The sequence below is a fragment of the Pithys albifrons genome, chromosome 5 (assembly GCF_047495875.1).
Source record: "Pithys albifrons albifrons isolate INPA30051 chromosome 5, PitAlb_v1, whole genome shotgun sequence".
Lineage (NCBI taxonomy): Eukaryota > Metazoa > Chordata > Aves > Passeriformes > Thamnophilidae > Pithys > Pithys albifrons.
This window is the reverse complement of record NC_092462.1, coordinates 9,672,039-9,692,182: the sequence shown is the minus strand read 5'-3', so window position 1 is coordinate 9,692,182 and position 20,144 is coordinate 9,672,039. Positions and strand designations below refer to the sequence as shown.

The window sequence follows — 20,144 nt, the reverse complement described above, 5'->3', positions numbered from 1 at the left end:
AGTTTGCGTACCGTTTATTGTATTAACAACTACAACAACAATAATAAAAAGCCAACACCAAACAAACAAACAAACCCCCCCCCCCCGCCCCTCTCTTAAAAAAAACTTGCTCAGGACCGACAGTCCCCAAGCAGTTCTAGCACTGCGCCCTAGTGAGGCCGCATCTGGAGTGCTGTCTCCAGTTCTCCAGCGGTGCCACAAAGATGAGGGATCTGGAGCATCTCTGTTAGGAGGAGAAACTGTGGGAGCTGGGTCTTTTTCAGTCTAAAGAAGTGCAGACTGAGAGGGGATCTCGTCAATGCACATAAACACCTCAAAGTCAGGTGCCGAGCAGATGGTGGTGCCAGACTCTTCAGTGGTGCCCAGCGACAGGATGAGGAGCAATGGCCATAACTAAAACACAAGAAGTTTCATCTCAGCATGAGGAAGAATTTTGTACTGAGGGCGGCAGAGCACTGGAATCGCTGCTTAGGGAGGTCGTGGAGTCTGTCTCTCCAGAGACATTCCAACCCCTTCTGGATATGGTCCTGCATCACCTGCTGCAGGTGACCTGAGCTTGGACTGGATGATCTCCAGGGCGGTCTTCCAACCCTAAGGATTCTGTGATTCTGTGAACAGCGCAATAAAGTTGGGGGCAGCCTCAGCATCGGCAGGGTCCCCGCAGGTGAGCAGCCTGCCCGTGAGACGGGGTGGGGGCGCTCCCGTCATGCGACGGACAGAGCTGTTCCCCCACCATGCCCTGCACTCCCCTGGAGCACCTGCGCTCCCCTCCCCCACCTGTTCCACCTGCGCTCCCCTGTCCTTCCCTGTCCCACCTGCGCTTCCCTGTCCCACCTACACTCCCTTGTCCCACCTGTCCCACCTGTCCCCCTGTCTCTCCTGTCCCTCCGCCCCATCTGATCCCATCTGCTCCTCACCTGTTCCACCTGCTCCCCGTCCCCCCGTCTCCCTGTCCCACCTGTCCCCCCCTGCGCTCCCCTGACCCTCTGTCCCACCTGTACTCTCCTGTCCCCTCTGTCCCCCCGTCCCACCTGATCCCACCTGTCCCACCTGCAATACCCTGTCCCACATGTGCCACTTGCACTCCCCTGTCCCACCTGTCCCCCCCGTCCCACCTGATCCTACCTGTCCCACCTGTCCGTGCGCAGCCGCCGCTCCCGCCCCGCGCTCCGGCCCCGCCCGCGCGGCCCGCGCAGGCGCTCGGGGTGCTGCGCGCTGTCATGGCGGCGGCGGGCGGCGGTGGCGGCAGGAAGGAGAAGGGGCTGGGCGGCTCCGCGCCCTGAGGCTGCGGCGGCAGCGGCAGGAGCGGTGGCGGCTCAGGCTTGAGGCGCCTTTCGGCGGGCGCAGGGGCGGCCGGCACAGCCCAGCCCAGCGCAGCCCAGCGCGTCCCGGCCCCGCAGCGGCGCTGCCCGCGCCCCCTCCGCAGCCCGCGGTGAGTGCGAACTTGCGGGCGCTGCACCTGCGGGAGCGGGGGGCGGCGGGCGGGAGCCGGGCGGGGAGGAGGAGCGCACTCTCTTTAGGAAAAAATAGTAATAATAATAATAAAAAAGGAGGTTAAAGCCCTGGCGCCCGGGCTGGAAGCGCGGCAGGTCCGGCAGCACTTCCGCGGGAGAGGCGGGAGCGCTCCCGGCGCGGCTTCTTCGGGGGCAGAGGCAGCACCGCGGGCTGGGGCAGGGGCAGCACCGTGGGCTGGGGCAGCACCGTGGGCTGGGGCAGCACCGCGGGCTGGGGCAGGGACAGGGACAGGGGCAGGGGCAGGGGCAGGGACAGGGGCAGGGGCTGGGGCAGGGACAGGGGCAGGGGCAGCACCGCGGGCTGGGGCAGGGACAGGGGCAGCACCGCGGGCTGGGGCAGGGACAGGGGCAGGGGCAGCACCGCGGGCTGGGACAGGGACAGGGGCAGGGGCAGCACCGCGGGCTGGGGCAGGGACAGGTACAGGGGCAGCACCGCGGGCTGGGGCAGGGACAGGGACAGGGGCAGCACCGCGGGCTGGGGCAGCAGCAGGGGCAGCACCGCGGGCTGGGGCAGGACCGGGAGTTGGGGCCGCACTACGGGCAGAGGGGCTGGGGCAGAGAGTCGGCACCACGGGCTGGGGCAGCACCAGGGGCAGGGGCAGCACAGTGGGCTGGGGCAGCACCGCGGGCAGAGGGGCAGGGGCAGGACCGAGAGCTGGGGCAGCGCCGGGCGCCGCGCGGGCTGGAACACCTCGGGCTGAAACACGTCGGGCTGTCCCGCAGGGCTGTAAATACCTGCCGGGGCAGAGCGGTGTGACAGACGCTTCCTGCTGAGGACGGAGCCGCGATCCCTCCCTGCCGCCCTCCCCCGCGCACGCCGCTTCCCGGCAGCCGGATCGAAGGGACGCGAGGAGTGGCCGCCGCTCACCTGCCCAGGTGGCTCCTGCTTCCCGGAGCGGCGACCGAGGAGCTGGCGCTGGAAGCCGGGACCTGCGCTGAACTAGCCATGGCGAGTGAAGGCAAACAAGTTGTACAGCCAACAGGTGATGATGAAGGAGGAGCAGCGGGAAAAGAAGGAAATGCTGCCGAAGGGAGAAGTGTGCTGCAGCCTTTGAATCCAGGAGTCCCCATCCGAGGTATCAGGATGAAATTTGCTGTGCTGACAGGACTGGTTGAAGTTGGTGAAGTGTCCAACAGAGACATAGTCGACACTGTGTTTAATCTGGTGAGTTGATTGCCTGAATGAGGGAAAAGAGCAGCACGGGTGTTCTAAAGAATCCCACAGTTTTTTGATGTTATCTTTCTGTTAGTAGTTTTTTACATGTTTGCACTTTCATCATACTGGGTTTCAACTCGGTTGTTTTTACTTATCATAAAAGCTGAAGAAAAAGCATGTGAGCCTCTGAGTGTGCTTACTTAAACTTGAAACAACTCTAAACAGCATCCTCCTTGGTTTGCCTCAGACAAATTGTTGCTTGTTTAGAGCTGGGAAGAGTATTGTTATGTTTAAACATTTAACAGGCAAGCTCAACAAGAAAGTTAAATGTTTATTTAGTAACTCAAACTGGCATCAAAACACACACATTGTTGTTTTAAGTCAAAACAATTTTTCCAGTGAAGTTGTTTACACCCCTCTTTGCTTCCCATTTGCTTTGGAAGTAGGCACAACTTCCATGTACAGGGAGTGAGGGTTTCAGGGAGCAGTTCATTCAAATACATTACACAGTCTGGGAAGAGTAGAATGTGGTTTCAATGTCCGTTTTTTATTAATGAATTAGGGAGTCAGCTGTATGTTTTTGAATACCACATTTCTGTGTTTAATACTTCATAACAGGTCTTAACAAAGATTGAGGATGCAACTTTTCCTGCTGAAGTTACAAACATAATACTGAACTTCTTGGGCCAATTGCTTTAAGTTGCAGCTTAAAGCAGTTAGGGCAGTTAATAATGTTTCTTTGATGCAGGAGACCAAACACTGGGAGGAAAACTGTTTACAAAGACACTCTGCTAATATCAGAGGTCCTAAAGATCTCCAAAAATACCTATTGTCACTCCTCCTTAAGTGAGCTGCTTTGACTTTAAATTGATGTGGTTTCTGACAGACCAGGAAGTGAGAGCAGGTAGCAGTAAAAAAGAAAGTTGAGGCAAAAGTCCCACTGTTTTTTTAAATGCTGTTTGCATTTTAGTTATTTTGTTAAGTAGCATTCTTTGCTGCATGCAAGTTTTAATGGCTGCTAAATATTTGTGTGCTGTGTCTGTTTAATGTTTTTCAGTGTTATCTTCTTGGGTTATGGTGAATGTTTATTTTTTGAATATTTTTGTATTAGCAATGTAGCCCTCTAAATTGCTTGGATAAGTGTCTCAATACAGAGGAATTGAAGTAGTGACAAAACTAAAGTGCATATCAGAGGTTTCATGGATGCTTCAAGTATGAGGAAGTGATTTAAGTTACTTGAAGTCCACTTGACAAGTGTCCTGGACAAAACCCAGTGCTCAGATATATGGACATGATGTTCAAAAGAAAATTCTGGTGACCAGCTCACTATTTAGGACACTTATATGAGAGGAAATTATTCATGAGCATGTTAAATTTTACTTTGTTTGTAGTGTGATCTTTTGCTTAGTGTACTGAAGGTGTGTTTTGTGGCAACAGCAGAAGGAGATTCAGCAGAATAATTAAAAATGTAAAAGCTCCTTCATTCCTGGGATTCCTGTTCTGCTCCATTTGGGACAAGAGAGGAGCAAAAAATTAAGCTTAATTCAGAGAATCCTTGGTTTAGATTTTAAGAGGTCTGTAGAATTTTACCCATGGACTGTGTTTTCCTGGATCTTCATTTCTCAAGGAGATAAGGGAGAATTTCTGGCCCTGGAAACTTTTGAAGCTGTGCTCTTGTTGTGTGAGTGAAACCACATCCCTGACCTCTCTGAGACGATTCCTCAACCCTTTCAGCACACCTGCCTGCAGTGTGGGAGGCAAAAGTTTATGCTCATACCCCACATAATTGTATCAGTTGAGAGGTGTCATGAAACAACCAATGGTTTGGTGGGGGTTTTTTGGTAAAGATTGTTCAGCTGACTTTTTAATGTAGTTTTTCAGGATATGAGGTCTCCTGACAGAGCAGCAGTCATTCATCAGTCTCTGATCTGTGCCTCTGTTCAGCTGTGACCATTTCATCAATTAACACCTCTGAAATCACAAGGATCAGAATTTAAGGCATGTGGAGTATTGGTTAGCACTGATGTGCTTACTTTTCTGTGTGTGTATACAGAAAATACGTAACTTTCATATGATAAAGTGATTCTTAGCCATGGTTTGTCTGGTAGTTTGTTTCCCAACAGCTTGCAGAGCGAGTTCCCTCCCTCCTGTGTGTGCAGGTTCAGCTGGGAGCATGAAAATCATGCTGTGATCTGTTCTTACTAATGGGGTTAAGCCCAGTGTATCCCCTTCAGTTTGGTTTCACCCTGTTTGGTGACTCATAACTGCACCACCTCAGGGATGTAAGCAGAAAGCAGCCACCCTGCTTCTTGTACTTTGAAAATATATTTGGGGTTATATGGTATTTGGGGGATTTTTTGACCACTAAAGTGACAAGTGAGATGTTTTTAGGCCAAAGGGCAAGCAGAGCTGGACAAATCCGTGTCTAAAGGTGGTTTTACATACTTACTCTTTATAGCATAACCACCCTCATATGTGAAGAGTTTATATTTTAAAAAGGGCTGTTAGCTGGCTTTATTTTTTTGAGGAAACATGTTGCTCTTAGTTATGCCCTCCAAGCTTGTTGTAGCACATGGAGGTTAAGGGGAATTTCTTTGTGATGGAGAGTCAAGAGAAGCCCAAAGTGCTGTCTTGATGTTTCTCATCTTTAAGTATTTAAGAGTTGGTCATGTTCTATATGGGAGAGACTCAGGAGGTCAAAAATCTAAAGAGCACCATAACTGACATGCTGCTTATTGAAGAAGTTTAAGCTGAAGCAAATAACTTACTCAGTTCAGCAGTGTTGGATCATGGAGCTGAGAACCACTTACAACATTTTCTCTGTCCAGTACTGTAACAGAATGCTCAGGGAGCTCACTTCTAGCATGCCTCAAAAACCTGGTGGTCTCATTTTGTTGTTGTTGGAAATTCTATTCTTAGAAACGTTTGAATTTATCAGCTTTGTTTTGGTATTTTCACTGAGCGTAGTTTTCTAGACTGTGTTAGATATGGCTTTGTGTATTTCAGCACCTCTTAAAAGTGAAGAGGGAAATACAGGCTTTAAAGAAGCTGATTAGTCTGTGAAAAACTTTGAAAGCACATTCTTGTTCCAGTATTAACCTGTTCTGTAACTTTTTTGACACAATAAGCTATATTATGGATATCTATTCCTCATGCATTGTGAATTTTATTTTTCATTGACTTTGGGCAGCAATAACTCCCTGAAATTCCTTTGTATACAAATCAGGTGAATTCCTGTGCATTACCTCATATTTGCCCCCCCTTCCCCTCTTAGTTTATTAAAATAAAATTAACCTCCTGGTAGGAGAAGTTGATAGAATGGAAAAATAAACTACTTACAGTGGGATCTGACTTAGAAGAGCTATGTGTTTTTCAAAGTAAAACAGAAAGACAAATTAACTCCCTATTAAAGAAGAAACTTCTAAAAGGAGTGATAGAAATAATTCAGAAGTTAGCAAAACTTAGATTTTTAGGATCTGAAGTTCTCAGGTGTAGAGTCAGAATTCTGTTCTGAAGGCTACACAAACTGCTTTGGAAATAGAGGAGGTCCTACGAAGTCTTTTCCGGGTTAAAATTCTGGATGGAGCTTCTGGTTATATCATATGTCAGCATTGTCCAAGTTATTGCAAGTTTCCTGTTTGTATATAAAACTCAGACTGGATATCCTTGTTTTTCAGTGGGTTAAGGGCTCTCACTTGCAGGTGTTTTGTTCATCATGGGTGCTGCATGTCCATGTTAACGGTGCTGCATTGCTGGGCTTGCAGAGGGAAGTGGGTATTTGGGCAAAATTCTGCTGTACTTCAGGCAGGTGACTGTGCAACTGTTGTCCTTCCCTGTGGTGTTGGTGTAATTCACCTTGGGGACTTCTTGGCAGAATTTACTTGGGTCTCAAGTTGACCAGTCTATAGAGAAAACAGACATTTAATCTTTCTGCTCTTCTCTAAAGGAATGCTGTGCCTTGCTCTAAGCCAATTTTATTTAAAAAAGCTTTAGTGCTTCTAATTGTGTTATTGAGTATAGTATAGATTGTTATTTGATTTAGTTCATTTTTTTCCCTCAGTCTGTGTTGCAAAGACTTTTTTTTCAATGTTCTGTCTCTTGGGTGAGGTGAATGTGCTCTTGGTTCTTGTTCTGTGAGGTCCTCACCAGGAGTTCCCTGGTGCAAATGAGAGAAATACTATTTTTCATTACCTTTGGAGTAAAAATAATGAGATCTAAGGAGCAGAGACTAAAATAACTGTGTGAAATTTAATTTGTCAGCTCTTTCACTTCTGCCAGACTTTATACTAAAACCACAAACAAAAATTAATGTTACTTCTAAAAATGCTTACAGTTTACTTTCCTGCTGATACAACAGGTTTCTAATGTGGTGTGGATGCTTCTGGAACAGCAGTGCAACTAGACCACTGTAACTCATAATGGATTTTCTGAAGTATAAATTCCCCTTTTTTCATCCTTGGTCACAGGCTGATTTTGCATGTGCCATCTTGTAGAAAAGCCAAATGCTAATGCTGATAGAATCAGATGAATTGCAGTAGTAAGAAGTCTTCATAACAATGCATTCCTTTCATTACATTACCTATGTTTTTAGAAAATGCTGGACTTTATTTTCTACATAAACTTGCCAATGCTGATGGCAAGTGTGAGGAACCAAGTAGTTTCTAGAATGTTGCTGAATATTGTGCATTTCTCAATGTATGGCAGGCTTCCCCAGCAGGTGCACCTCTGGCTACAGTTATCCCAGTTCAGTCACTTCTGTCCACTTACAGTGTAGATGATAAGGTAAGTCTGTGGCTTTAGCTGGGTCAGGCTTGGAGGTTATTGTAAAAATCATCCTAAATTGAAGAGTCAGCTGTCTTAGTGGTCATGCCTGGTTTTACTCTTCTTGAGTGAGTGGAATTCAGCGAAATACCTCTGAGGCTTCCAAATCTGTCTCAAAGTCCTTTTAATAAAATACATCAGGTGCAAACTTTCTTCTTGCTGGCCCCTTTACATGGGAGGCTTGTGCCTGGTTTGAGGAATGAGTTTAGGCTCCTTAATTCCAAGTCCATCTTCATGCTTTTGAAGACAGCTACCTTGGGATCTGGTAACAGTAAAAGATGATTTTGGTAAGTTTAGCTAACTGAATGAGGCTGAGATGTCTTTGGCCAGGCATTTCCTGGTTCAGAATTCTTGTGTATGTGACCCTGAGATGAGCTCAGTTGGTTAAAACTTGGCTGTAATAATGCCAAGGTCATGAATTCAATCCCCTCTGTGGGTCATTGACTTAAGAGTTGGACTCGATGATCCTTGTGGGTCCCTTCCAACTCAGAATAGTCTGTGAGTCTGAGTAGTGGGAGTCACTTGTCCTTCCCTTAAAATAAGAGTTATAGACATTTTGTTAGAAGATGTTCCAAGTGGCTATGGATGCATTTAATAATGAAGTGAGTGCATTGGGGTCTTCTCAGGTGTTGGTGCAACTTGGACTTTACTTTGTAGTTGGTGGAAATGTCACCCTGTGTGGTAGGTGTAGGATTTCAGGGAAGTCCTGTGGTCAGGTGAGAAAGGTATGAAGTGTAGTAAGTGAGGTGGCAATGGCACCCTCAGAAAACTGTGTAGACTCTGAGGAGGAGCTGATTTGTACTTTGTGCTATCAACTCACTTCTGTGGCTGCAACTTAAAATGCTATGTAGGGCAACAAAATATTGAGGACAAAATCTTAAGACCACACGGGGAAAATGTTCATTTTTCTTACTCTTTGTCTAACTCACCAAATTTTTAGAGCTTTTCGTCTCCAATCTGAGGTTTCAGGTGTCTGTGAAAGCCTGTGAATGACATGCTCTGTGTTGTTCAGAAGTGTTGGCATCCTCTGCTGACATCAGTAGGCTCTGCACAAACATAAAGCTAAAAAGCAAAGCTGATCTAGGCATTTACATCTATCATGTCTTAATAATGCAATTTGTTAGTTTTTAATTAGCAGCCTGTTCAAAATGTGTTCAAAGCATAGCTTGTAATTCCCCTTTAGAGGGGAACACATCAGTTCAATGACAGATTTTTCTAGCTGGTGTCTGATAACAAAGGAGAGGGAGTCAGGTTTCTGTTGCGGTTGCTTTGCTGTTTCTGGGTGGTGTTTGTTTTGCTGCTGTCAGACAATACCGGGCTGGATGGACCAAGGGCCTGACCCAGCAGTGCAGAGAGCACAGGGATGGAGTGGCCATATGGACTGGCTCAGGAAAGGCATTTGCGGATTAGGGAATAGAATGAAATTAGGCAAAAGCATCAGGGAAACAGGTGGATGGCACGTCAAGGTTGCTACAAAGGCTGCACATGGCAGAGTGAGATAAAAATAGATATTTGTTCATGTATGTTGAATTTGTGCACTTTGGTTCACCTCTCCAATAACCTCAAGAGGAATGTGAGTGAAGTTTTTTAGAAGTGACTGTATTGGATGAACACTGGAGATTGAGGAAAATCAAAGATGAAATATTTGCTTTTATTTTTTTTTTGAAGTCATGTTGAATTGGTCCAGTGTTTGGTACCAGTGTCTACTCTGTTGCTGAAGTTGCTGAAGCTTGCTGAGAAGTCCCAGTCTCCTGAAAAATTATTGTGTTTTTTTTTTTATTTGGTGTGTGTTAAGTTGTGAACTCTGATGAAGATAAAAATGAGTTTTCTTTGTGATTTCGTTCACTATATTTATATTTGTTTTACTGCCTGTTTTGGAACCTGCAGTCATTCTGAACTGTGGCTCACTTAATGGTGTTCTGACCTTTTACTTTTTTCTAGGTAAGTTGCCAGTTTAAAGCACTGATAGCTTCTGTCTTCATGCAGCTGTGAAGTTCTTTATGAGCCTTAAGGAGGAAGGTTTAATCCACTGCACAGATGAAATAAGCTCTACAGTTTAGTCACTGGATGTCAAATAGCTTCTTGCTCCTTTGGTGTTTCTCTGTATAAAACCCTTTAAGAATCTTTTCTGTCAAATTCAGTCTTGCATGCATTAAATTTATGCATATCTTTTTAAAGAACTTCTATTTATTTTAAATGGGTCAATCTGGAAGAAAGTTTTTGGTCATAATCACTAATTACAGTTAGCTAACTTTCTGCCATTCAAGTGTCTTCCCCAGCCCCTGGAGGCCTTGCTGGCCTCTTCGTAAGGTTTTGCATGATGGTTTGTAGTATTAGCTTGACCCAATTACTACTGTCCTAATTTAGATTACACTTCTGCTGTATCTAATTCTGGATTTTTCTGTTAGACTTGCTATCAGGCTACAGCATATTATTATTGCCTGTCCCAAGACTAGTTTGGCCATTTTTATTTTACTCTGGGAAACCTTCAGGCTTTGTCTGGGAGCTCTGGCCCTTTGCCAGGAGTCTGAGGGCTCAAATGAATACACGTAAAACAGGATACTCTTGCCACCTGCTTTTTTTAATACTGTGTGTGGCCAGAGGAGACTGCAGTTTCCAGCATGCAGTGCTCTGTATTTGGAGCAGATTGCAATCGAGCTGCTTCCTTGCACAGCTGCTGTACTTAAATTCTCTAAATAATGACACTGCACGAGCTGCAGCAGCACCTTGGCCTGAGACACTGTGGGCTTTGTGCTGCCACTGGGAGCTTGGAGCAGTTTGTGAAGAGCTTGCAGTGCTACAGTGCTTTAGATTCCAGAGCATCACAGATAGGCATAAGTAATTTCTAAATAGAAACTAATTTGTGGAGGAGAAAAAAAATCTAATGCCTTCTGTTGCACTGGATTCCCCTAGTAGTGACTGGGGAGCTGGGAGCAGCTCTGTCCCAGGCATGATTTTCTTGTTAATAGCTGCCTTGAGAAGATATTTAAATGAGAATTGCTAGTGGGAATAGGATGTGCTCTGTTGCCTCCTCTTAGTGCTCTGAGGGTTTGAGCTGCAAGTCTCTTCATTGCAGTCTGCATATGAGAAATTTTGTTGGTTTTTGTATTCTACATATATCTAGGAAAAAAATTCATATGTGCTTTACAGCAAATCCAGGTTATTTTTTGTGTGACCAAAAAACTGGAATAGAGTTGTTCAGGAAAAAAAACCTGTTCTGTTTTGTGGATGCAACTGAAGAAATCTGCTGGGTTATCTTTCCTTTGCAGGTGGAAATCAAAACCAGAGTACCTGTGTAGGACTCATCTGTTCTATGAAAGTGTTATATGTATTTGTGTTGGTGGCTCCCTGTTTTGTATCAGCAGTTGTTCTCTGAGGTGTGAACAGAAGTTCCAGAAATGGATTAATTTAAACAGAGTCTATTCTATTTGCCCCACTTAGATACTGCAAATTTCTAGGCTTGTGCTAGATTAGCCCTGTAAGACAGTAACTGTGAGAATGCACAGGGTGACCTGTAGCTTATTTATTCTCTCTCTCTGAAAGACCAGAGGCAGCAGGAAGCAGCAGGTGAGATGGTAACTGCAGCAGGTGAGATGGTAACTGCAGCAGGTGAGATGGTAACTGCAGCAGGTGAGATGGTAACTGCAGCAGGTGAGATGGTAACTGCAGCAGGTGAGATGGTAACTGCAGCAGGTGAGATGGTAACTGCAGCAGGTGGGCATTTTTGTGATAAAAGACCAGCAAGAGAACCAGGGCATCTTGCAGTGAACTGGGAATGTGTGACTATGAAGTGCAGGATATTGGATGTTTGCTTGATAAATCTCAGAGTGATCCCATTAACTAACTTCTAGGTTTGGGTGGGAATTGCACTGGTTGCTTTCCCAAATATGATTAGGATATGGAGGTAGGTGGGGAGTAAGGCAAACCCTGTTGCTGTAGAATTGCTGGATTGCTTTTGCAGATCCTACAACTTTCAGGTTTTTATTAGAGAAGTCTCTAAGTTATGCTGTTTACATTTTTGGGATTAAAACAGCGTTCCTGAGGGCAATTGTTTTTTGCAGGATTGTTAACAATCCAGGTAGACCCTGGAATCAAATAGTGCTTAAAAGGAACCAAAAAGAAAGGTTCTTTATGTGCAATCATAGACTTAAGTTACAAAAAAAATGGTCAATGATGCAGAAGTAGAGTTGCTAATAGGCCTTAAAACAATGCAGTTGGGGAGAATATAGGAACCAAATGACTAATGTTGGTAATGGTGCATGACTGTTAAATAAACAAATGGAAACTCTCAGCCCAGTCAGCATCTGCCTCCTGCTAATGTTTTTATTGAAACTAAGCATGTGATTTGTCTGCAGTTGAGGTTATGAACTTGACTGAAAAGAACTTGCAAGCTTTATTTTTTTCTCCCTCCCTAATGGGAGCTTAGTTAAACTGTAGGATTTGGTTCCAGAGCATAATTTAGGTGCCCTAATGCCTGGATTTTAGGTATCTGGTATGGAGTGTGAAGCTGAGTAACTGTGATTGGGTTTTTCAGAATGAATTTTGTAATGAGATGGGGAGCTGTGTATGTTTAATACATTGATGTTGTTATAGAATGGGAGAACACTGAGATGCTGGGAATGGATATTTCAATTGGGATTGCAAAAGTTTCTGTGTCCAGTTTGTGATCTGCAGCCAAGGGTCACCTTCTGAAGATGTTATGTTTTCAACTCCTGAAATTTCCTTAATTTAACGAAGTGGTGTTCCAGCTCAACAGTAGAGTACTGTGAAGAGTTCTCAGGATCAGAAACTACCAGTGGTTTTTCATCTTTATGCAAATCAGTAAACGCTTATGGGGAAAATATTGTCTTATTTTCTTGCCCATTTCTTCTTGAAAAGTAAGGTCCCAGTTTTGTGCCATGCTGGGTTGTCCACTGTCTGACTACACACCAGGACACTGCTTTGTCCTTTCTGTGCTGTCCCACCTCTTCTTCTGTGACCTGGCACCTGCTGCCTTCATCCTAGGCTGCAGAAGTGAGTCCTGAGCATTCCCTGGGTTCTGTAGCTGGCTGGGAAGCTGGGAATGGCACTGTGTGCTGCAGTTGCTGTGGATCAGCTGATTGGCAGGGGCATTGCCTTTGGGGAGATGTTTATTCCATGACTCATCTCACACCCAGCCCTAAAGACTTGTGCTCTCCCTGTATACTGCTTTTAAAGTGAAATATGCATTGCTCTTCAGGAATTGTGCTGGTTTAGTGCAGTCTCAGCTCTGCAGGAAATGAAAGTCACCCTGATTTCTGTCCTTGGCAGGAAGAGATTCAAATTGCCATTTGTCAGGAATGCAGAACGATGGTGTTGTCAGTGACCTGTAAGGAATACTTGTAACCCCTCTTCTGGAAAGACCAGGCTCATATACAGCAAGGAATGCCAGATTCATGAGCATGGGGAGAATGCACTGGAAGAAACAAGTCCCAGCTTTGTGGTGAATATGTTTGAATACAGTTTTCCAGTCACTCATATGTGACAGGGGAGTTTGGAGCTGGAAGACAGTGGATTTCTTGCTCACAAGATAGGATTTTAGTAAAGATTTCTTTGTAGTGTACAGAATCCTGATTCTCTTCCTGGAAAGTGAATTATTTCCATGTGAAAGGGTTTTTCTGGTGACTGAGTGATCACCAGAGTTGTTTAGACATATTTCAAAAAGATGGAATTTAGGTGGTAGAAGCTTGGGTTTCTTGCTTCTCGATGGACCTGTCATTTTCCAGGTAGGTGTTATCCCTGTTTCCAACTAGATCTGGATTTAAGAGTGTGTTGGCTACTTCTGTGCCTGTTTTGAGAGAGGGCATGAGGCAATTAAAAAAAAAGTCATGTAATGCTTCTAGATACATGTTGATGTTGTATAGTCTACTCCTCCATCCCCTCCAAAAAACCCCAAAATGTGTGGTGAAATAAATTTTCACATTGTCAGATGATGTAGAGAACTGTAACCAAGAAACTTGTTGGTTCAGGCTTTCCCTCAGCTAGGCTGTCAAATTGAGAAGCCTGGAAAACTGGAAATGGGGGAAAAAAATACCGAAATTTCACTCAACTTAGTCTTGATGTCTTTGTTGTTCTTAGCACATTAAAGATGGATATGTCTGTAGGGGTTTGTAATTAGGTGTGCAAAGAGTTGTTGGGATGTCTTTCAATTCTATTTGTATGAAGAGAAGAAGAGGTAACATTTTAGAGGAGCAATCTAATTCTGCCCATGAAATTGTCTTAAAATAACATCACAAATGAACAGTTTAGTTTAATCACTGTAATTGTGCTGTAATAAAACTTGATTAAAAACTATTTGTTTCAATCTTCTGAATTCAAATCCTGACTGTTTACATCTCATGATCTTGTTACTGTCACAGAATCATAGAATTGATTGGGTTGGAAAAGACCTCTGAGATCATCAAGTCCAACCCTTGGTCCAACTCCAGTCCATTTACCAGATCATGGCACTCAGTGCCACGGCCAATCTCAGTTTAAAAACCTCCAGGGATGGGGAATCCACCCCCTCTCTGGGCAGCCCATTCCAATGCCTGATTACTCTCTTTGGAAAGAATTTTTTTCTGATCTCCAACTTAAATTTCCCCTGGCAGAGCTTGAGCTCGTGCCCCCTTGTCCTATTGCTGAGTGCCTGGGAGAAGAGACCAACCCCCACCTGGCTAGAACTTCCCTTCAGGTAGTTCTAGACAGTGCTGAGGTCACCTCTGAGCCTCCTCTTCTCCAGGCTAAACAACCCCAGCTCCCTCAGCCTCTCCCCATAGGACTTGTGCTCCAGTCCCTTCACCAGCCTTGTTGCTCTTCTCTGGACCCGCTCCAGCCCCTCAATATCTTTCCTGAACTGAGGGGCCCAGAACTGAACACAGTACTCAGGGTGTGGCCTCACCAACGCAGAGTACAGGGGAAGGATCACTGCCCTGGTCCTGCTGGTCACGCTATTTTTGATACAGGCCAGGATCCCATTGGCCTTCTTGGCTACCTGGGCACACTGTTGGCTCATGTTGAGCTTCCTGTCAATCAGTCCCCCCAGGTCCCTTTCTGCCTGGCTGCTCTCCAGCCACTCTGTGCCCAGCCTGTAGCGCTGCAGGGGGTTGTTGTGTCCAGTTTGAAAAGTCAGGTCAGACTGGTGAAGTTACCAGTGACTGGAAAAGGGAGAACATAACTCGTAGTGTTAAAAGGGGTAAAAAAGGAAGACCCAGGGAAATACAGCTGTTCAGTCTCACCTCTGTGCCTGACAGGATCATGGAGCACATCCTCCTGGAAACTATCCTAAGGCACATAGAAAACGAGGTGATTGGTGACAGCCAGCAAGGTTTCTCTAAGGGCAAATCATGCCTGAAAATTTAGTGGCCATCAGCGATGGGTTTGCAGCATTGGTGGATAAGGGAAGAGCTACTTCATCTATATGGACTTGTGCAAAGGTCAGGGAAGGGGGTTCTCCCCCTCTACTCAATTTCCATGAGACCCTACCTGGAATGCTTCATCCAGGTCTGGGATCCCCAGCATAAGAAGGACATGGACCTGCTCTTGCAGATCCAGAGGAGGATACGAAGATGTTCAGGTGACTGGAGCACCTCCTGTAGGAAAACAGGCCGAGAGAGCTGGATTTGTTCAGCCTGGAGAAGGTTCCAGGGATATCTTAGAGCAGCCTTCCAGTACCTGAAGGGGGCTACAAGAGAGCTGGAACTTTTTACAAGGATGTGTAGTGATAGGATGAAGGGTAATGATTTTAAACAAAGAGGGTAAGTTTAGATTAGATATGTAGAAGAAATTGTTTACTGTGAGGATGATGAGGCACTGGCACATGTTGCCCAGTGAAGTTGTGAACATCCCATCCCTGGAAGTGGTGAAGGCCAGGTTGTTTGGGGATTTGAGCAGCCTGGTCTAGTGAAAGATGTCCCTACCCTGCCCATGGCAGAGGGGATGAAACCTTAAGGTCTTTTCCAAACCAGACCATTGGGATATTTGGTAATTTGGTGATTCTTTGTTAATCTCTATGCAAGAAATCACTTCTAAGTGCACAGAAGTGTCAGAAATTTCACCTTAACTTACATATTGAGGCAGAGGAAGAGGGAATTATTTCAGTGGATTTTGACTTGTCCTGTCTCTGTCGTGTGTTGCTCAGACTTGCTGTAGTGATACTGTATATGGGTCCTTTAACTGTTGTTACTGACACGAAGGACTTAATGAGTATTTCATGGCTTGTTCCTACTCTGGTGGCTGAAGCCCAGTGTTTTCCTGAACTGGGTATTTCTGTACATTTCAATATAGCAATGTTACATATTAATGACAAGAGGACTAGTCAGACATGGGCTTAATGACCATTTTGCATCATCCGTTACACCCGTTTTGTGAAACAGCTCTTCAGTTTTGAAACACACTTACCCTGTGTCTTCTGTGGGTTGGCAATGCATTTGAGTTCTGTAGCACTGACTGGTCTTGATGCTTCAGTTTCCTGTTAAAGCAGGTGCATGGGGAAGGAGATGAGAAGTTTTAAATGCTTATTTATAGTTGTCTTCCAGCTGAGTGTTCAAGTTGACACCTTCTAAGAATCAGCCTTGGTATTTTGTATGGCTCGTGCACATATATGAGGCTAGAGACATGGACTCCTGTTTCTCAGCTCTCTCAGGAGTTTTATTTGTCAAGGATACCCCTGAATGGTTTGATTTGCATGTGACTTTACCGTATTCCTTGGAAAAATGTTTGAAAGCCCATATGGATTCTTGAAACAGGTATTGATCACTATAACAATGGGATCAATGCAGAGTAAAGGATTTCTCAGTTGCAGTAATTGCATGTGCAAATTTCTGTATTAAAAGGTGCATGAACTTCAATATTAATCAGAATTTTGAAGGTAAAGATGCCTTTATTTAACAAGGTTGATAGTTTGGCCAAGAGGAGCTCTTGTCCATTACTGGAAAGAAAACAGAATAATCAAATGTATGTATGTCAAGTACATGAATTAAACACTAGTAACCCAAGCATATGTTTTTCATCTTCAAGCTCTATAGTTGTGATCTCTGATGTGTTTCCATGTTCTGGTGCTGTGACCCTGTAAGGCATTTGTAGAGTCACTGTGTTGGGTATTAGGAAGTAGCATGTGCCTCTTTGGCATATATTTGTCCTCTTTTCCATATCAAAGATGAGTGGTATAAAAAGGAGAATAAAGTGATGTTTTTGCTCACTAATTGTGTAAACACAGCAGACCTCTAAGAGTCAGGCTGTTTCCTTTTAATCCATCAGGTGCATCAAAGTGTCTGCAGACTGAATCAGAGCTTACTTCCTTGAAGTAGGTGGTTGTGACTGATACTGTACATTTGTTAACTTTATTGGGAAGAGGAATAAAAGTGCAGATTTTCTACAAGACTTTAAGGCTACAGAGTATCAAAGGATTAGGTAAAACTACTACTGTACAGAACTATTGCTTCTGGAAGCATTCATATATAGGGCTGCAGAGAACTGGCAGAACTGGTGGTAGTTCTGGGTACGTGATGCCAACTAAAGTGCTTCAAGGCAGCTGCATGCAATGGGTAGATACCTTCCTCCTGGGCTCTGCTTCCTGTGCAGCTCCACCAAGAGGTATTTCCAGGTCATGCCTTTGTTCTATTGACAGCAGAAGTCAATGAGAAGTTCTGTCTTTGCATATTTGTATAATTTGTTTTTACAGTCCACAATGTAGATTGTGCACTGGCAATAAAAAGTTTGATCTTCAGAAGGTTTTAAGAGTTTATAAATAAACTATTTTGCAGAAACACTTGCAAAATTGATGTGCATTTTCTTCCTCCTTTGACCTGGTCCAGGTATAAATCAATGGCATCTTTACTGGATTGTGTAACTTGGGTTAAACTTAAAATCTTCAGGATTAAGCTCTGAAAATGTGAAAGAATCATTTTTGCTCCTCAAGATGGAATTTCAGGATTCTTAAATTGAAAACTAGAAAAGATATTGAAATAATTCACAACTTGCTTTCAAGAGTCATTGGGTCATAAATTAAGATTAGAATCCCAGAATATTCTGAGTTTGAAGGGACCCACAGGATCGAGTCCAATTCAAGTCAATGGCCCACATAGGGGATTGAACCCGTGACCTTGTCGTTATTACAACCAAATTTTAACCAACTGAGCTAATCTCAAGGTCAATTATGTGATGTCTTCTGTTTTAAGCAACCTTCAAGGTCTTTCTGTGAAATTCTACTCAGTTGTTTTGCAGCCACTGTATGATCCTGTGCCCCAGAGACGTGTGTGGGTTCAGCTTTTGTTCAGATAACCTTTTCTAAACACAGAGTTGCTGTGCACAGGCTCTCACTGCTGAAAGGAGGCAGGTTGAGATTAGATATTCAGAGGAAATTCTTTACTCAGTGGGTGGTGAAACACTGGAACAGGCTTCCCAGGGGGCTGTGGATGCCCCATGTTGGAAGCCGTGTTGGAGCAACCTGATCTAGTGGGTGGCATCTGTGCCCCTGGCAGGGGTTTGGAACCAGGTGATGTTTAGTGTCCCTCCCAACCCAAACCATTTTATGATTCTCTGCTTTCAGAGCGGCAGCAAATACATGTTTTCTGTTTCTGAGGTCAAGCACCAGGTAGTTAAGTTGGAAAACAGAAAAGAAGAACAGTCATGTTGGCCTTGCCACTGCGTGGCCCAGCAGGTTCCTGTGCTTTCTATTTGGACATAAAGGGATGTTGAGACTCTTCAGTGCCTGGCTCTGGAGCTGCCTCATCATGCCTGTTGCGTTGTGTTTTTATGTGAAGCCTGAACTCCTTTTGCCTTTTCAAAGGAAGAAAGGAAATCATATCCAATTCAGGCATCTTGCAGCCATCATCACGGGACAGTGTGTTGTTTCTTTTTCCTCCCTCTACCCTTGCCTCATGTCCTGAGAAGAGAGAGGTGATACAGTGTGAGCGCAGTGATGCCTGGGGTGTTATCTGTGACCTGTTATCTGCTGTTGCATTTGTTTCTCTCACTCCAATGGCACTTAAAGGCTTTAAAAAGCCGGACTTAAGTTTCATTCCCAAGTCCTGTCTTATTTTTCAAAATTTTGGTAGCTTTAGTGCTTCCATGAGCCAGCGGCAGCCTCTGTGTGCCTTCTGCTACTGTCTTGATTTCATACTGTTTCAGCAGAGTATTCTTTCAAGTAGTACTGAAAAAGACAAGCTTTGCTTGGACAGGGAGATTGCCCTTCCAGAGAATTAACTCTTCATCCTCACTGTGTGTGCAAAGACATGAAGTATCTTCACAGTTTGAACAGTTTAGCAAATATGGTGATCCTCATCTTCCATTTTAGTTTTTGAAGTTTGAGAGAAGGAATTGCTCAGCCTTCCTTGGAAACAACCGGTTCTCTCAGGAAACACCTGAAAGTGTTAGTTATGAGCACCATCACTCTCGTCCCCCACCAGCGGCTGTCTGGGCAGCTGGTGCAGCTCTGAGCACCTTCCCTGTGGGCTGTGCTTCCTGTGCAGCTCCTGGAGGTGTGTCGGTCATGCCTTTGTTCTTTGTCACTGCAGAAAACTTGTTAACTCTCAAGTCCTCTGCTAAGACTTCCTGAGAATGAGGAGCTACTTTTTTATTTAAAAAAACCTATTGGGAAAATGACAAAGTTTTGTGTTTTGTTGGCACAATTTGTTCTCCCCTAAAGTTAACCTTGTGCTACTGCAGTGAACAGCGAGAACATTTCAGTTTCTCTGTGTGCTGAGAATCTCATTGCCAACCACTGCTTTACCTGATGCTTAGTGAAGGGGAAGTGAGCACAAAACTGTTCCTGGTGAGTGGCAGTGCAGTGAGAGGCTTGTTCTGTGAAGGCAGGAGATGGGCTGTGCTGTGCAGACAAGTTTCTGTAGCAGAGTATATGTATGGCCAGACTTCACAAAAGCAGATTTGGGAAGGGCTCTCCCCACGTGGGTGTGCCCTTCCAGCCTGCACAGTGGATTTTTTAGGTGAGGCACAACCTGCACAGAACTGGCCCCACCGTTTAAGTCCTGAGGTCCATCTGCCATGGCCGAGTGAGCTTGGACAGTGACAGGGAAGTCCTCGGGACTGTCACAGCACCCGGTACTAACCGGGGCTGACCCTGCTGAGCATCCGAGATCTGACGGGATGGGATGGCAGGGAGGCATTGAACTGCCAGGGGATGGTCCCCACTGAGACTCGAACTCAGGTCCTTGGGATTCGGAGTCCGGAGTGCTCTCCATTACACCACGGGACTGACCTTGAAGCAGAGTATCCTGAAATCAATTCATGTGGGAAATTCAGTGTGATATTTGCTTAAAACCCAGTAATAGTAGTTGTGTGAAGGCAAAATGTTTTCTTTGTTTTGTTTTTTTTTTTTTCACTGAACAGTAACATGTATCAGTAGAAGCAATACTTACTTTTGGTATTGAAAAATAATTGGTAAAGAAAGCATATTGAAAATAGAGAGGTTTTTTTGACTAGGCCCTAAAAACAACAGTGGGAGTTGTTTTTCTGTTTTATCCGCTAATTCTCTGGTGTGTGTGCACCGAAGAAGCAGCTTTGAATGGAGGAAGATCTCAAGATGGAAATGAAAATTCTCATTTTTTTCAAATCTTAAGTCAGAGTTGTGTCATTATTTTCAGCTAAAGCTCTTTGGAGCTCCTGTATATTATGTGGAATAGATCCCTTGTGGACAA

General features: G+C 44.8%; 1 protein-coding gene across 4 annotated transcripts in view; it reads left to right on the top strand.

The window, feature by feature from the left end:
• The first annotated feature begins 649 nt into the window (after positions 1 to 649).
• The window catches only part of LRBA (LPS responsive beige-like anchor protein), a 396,467-nt gene continuing 376,972 nt past the window's right edge, over positions 650 to 20,144 (top strand). For 2 of the 4 annotated variants that reach the window (XM_071555648.1, XM_071555646.1), the window contains exons 1-2: positions 1,159 to 1,432; positions 2,238 to 2,679. In XM_071555648.1, the coding sequence (XP_071411749.1) occupies positions 2,461 to 2,679 (219 nt within the window). In that variant the 5' untranslated portion in view covers positions 1,159 to 1,432; positions 2,238 to 2,460. Of the gene's footprint in view, positions 665 to 1,158; positions 1,433 to 2,237; positions 2,680 to 20,144 lie in introns of those variants that run through there. The other 2 variants (XM_071555647.1, XM_071555649.1) reach the window with 2 other exon arrangements.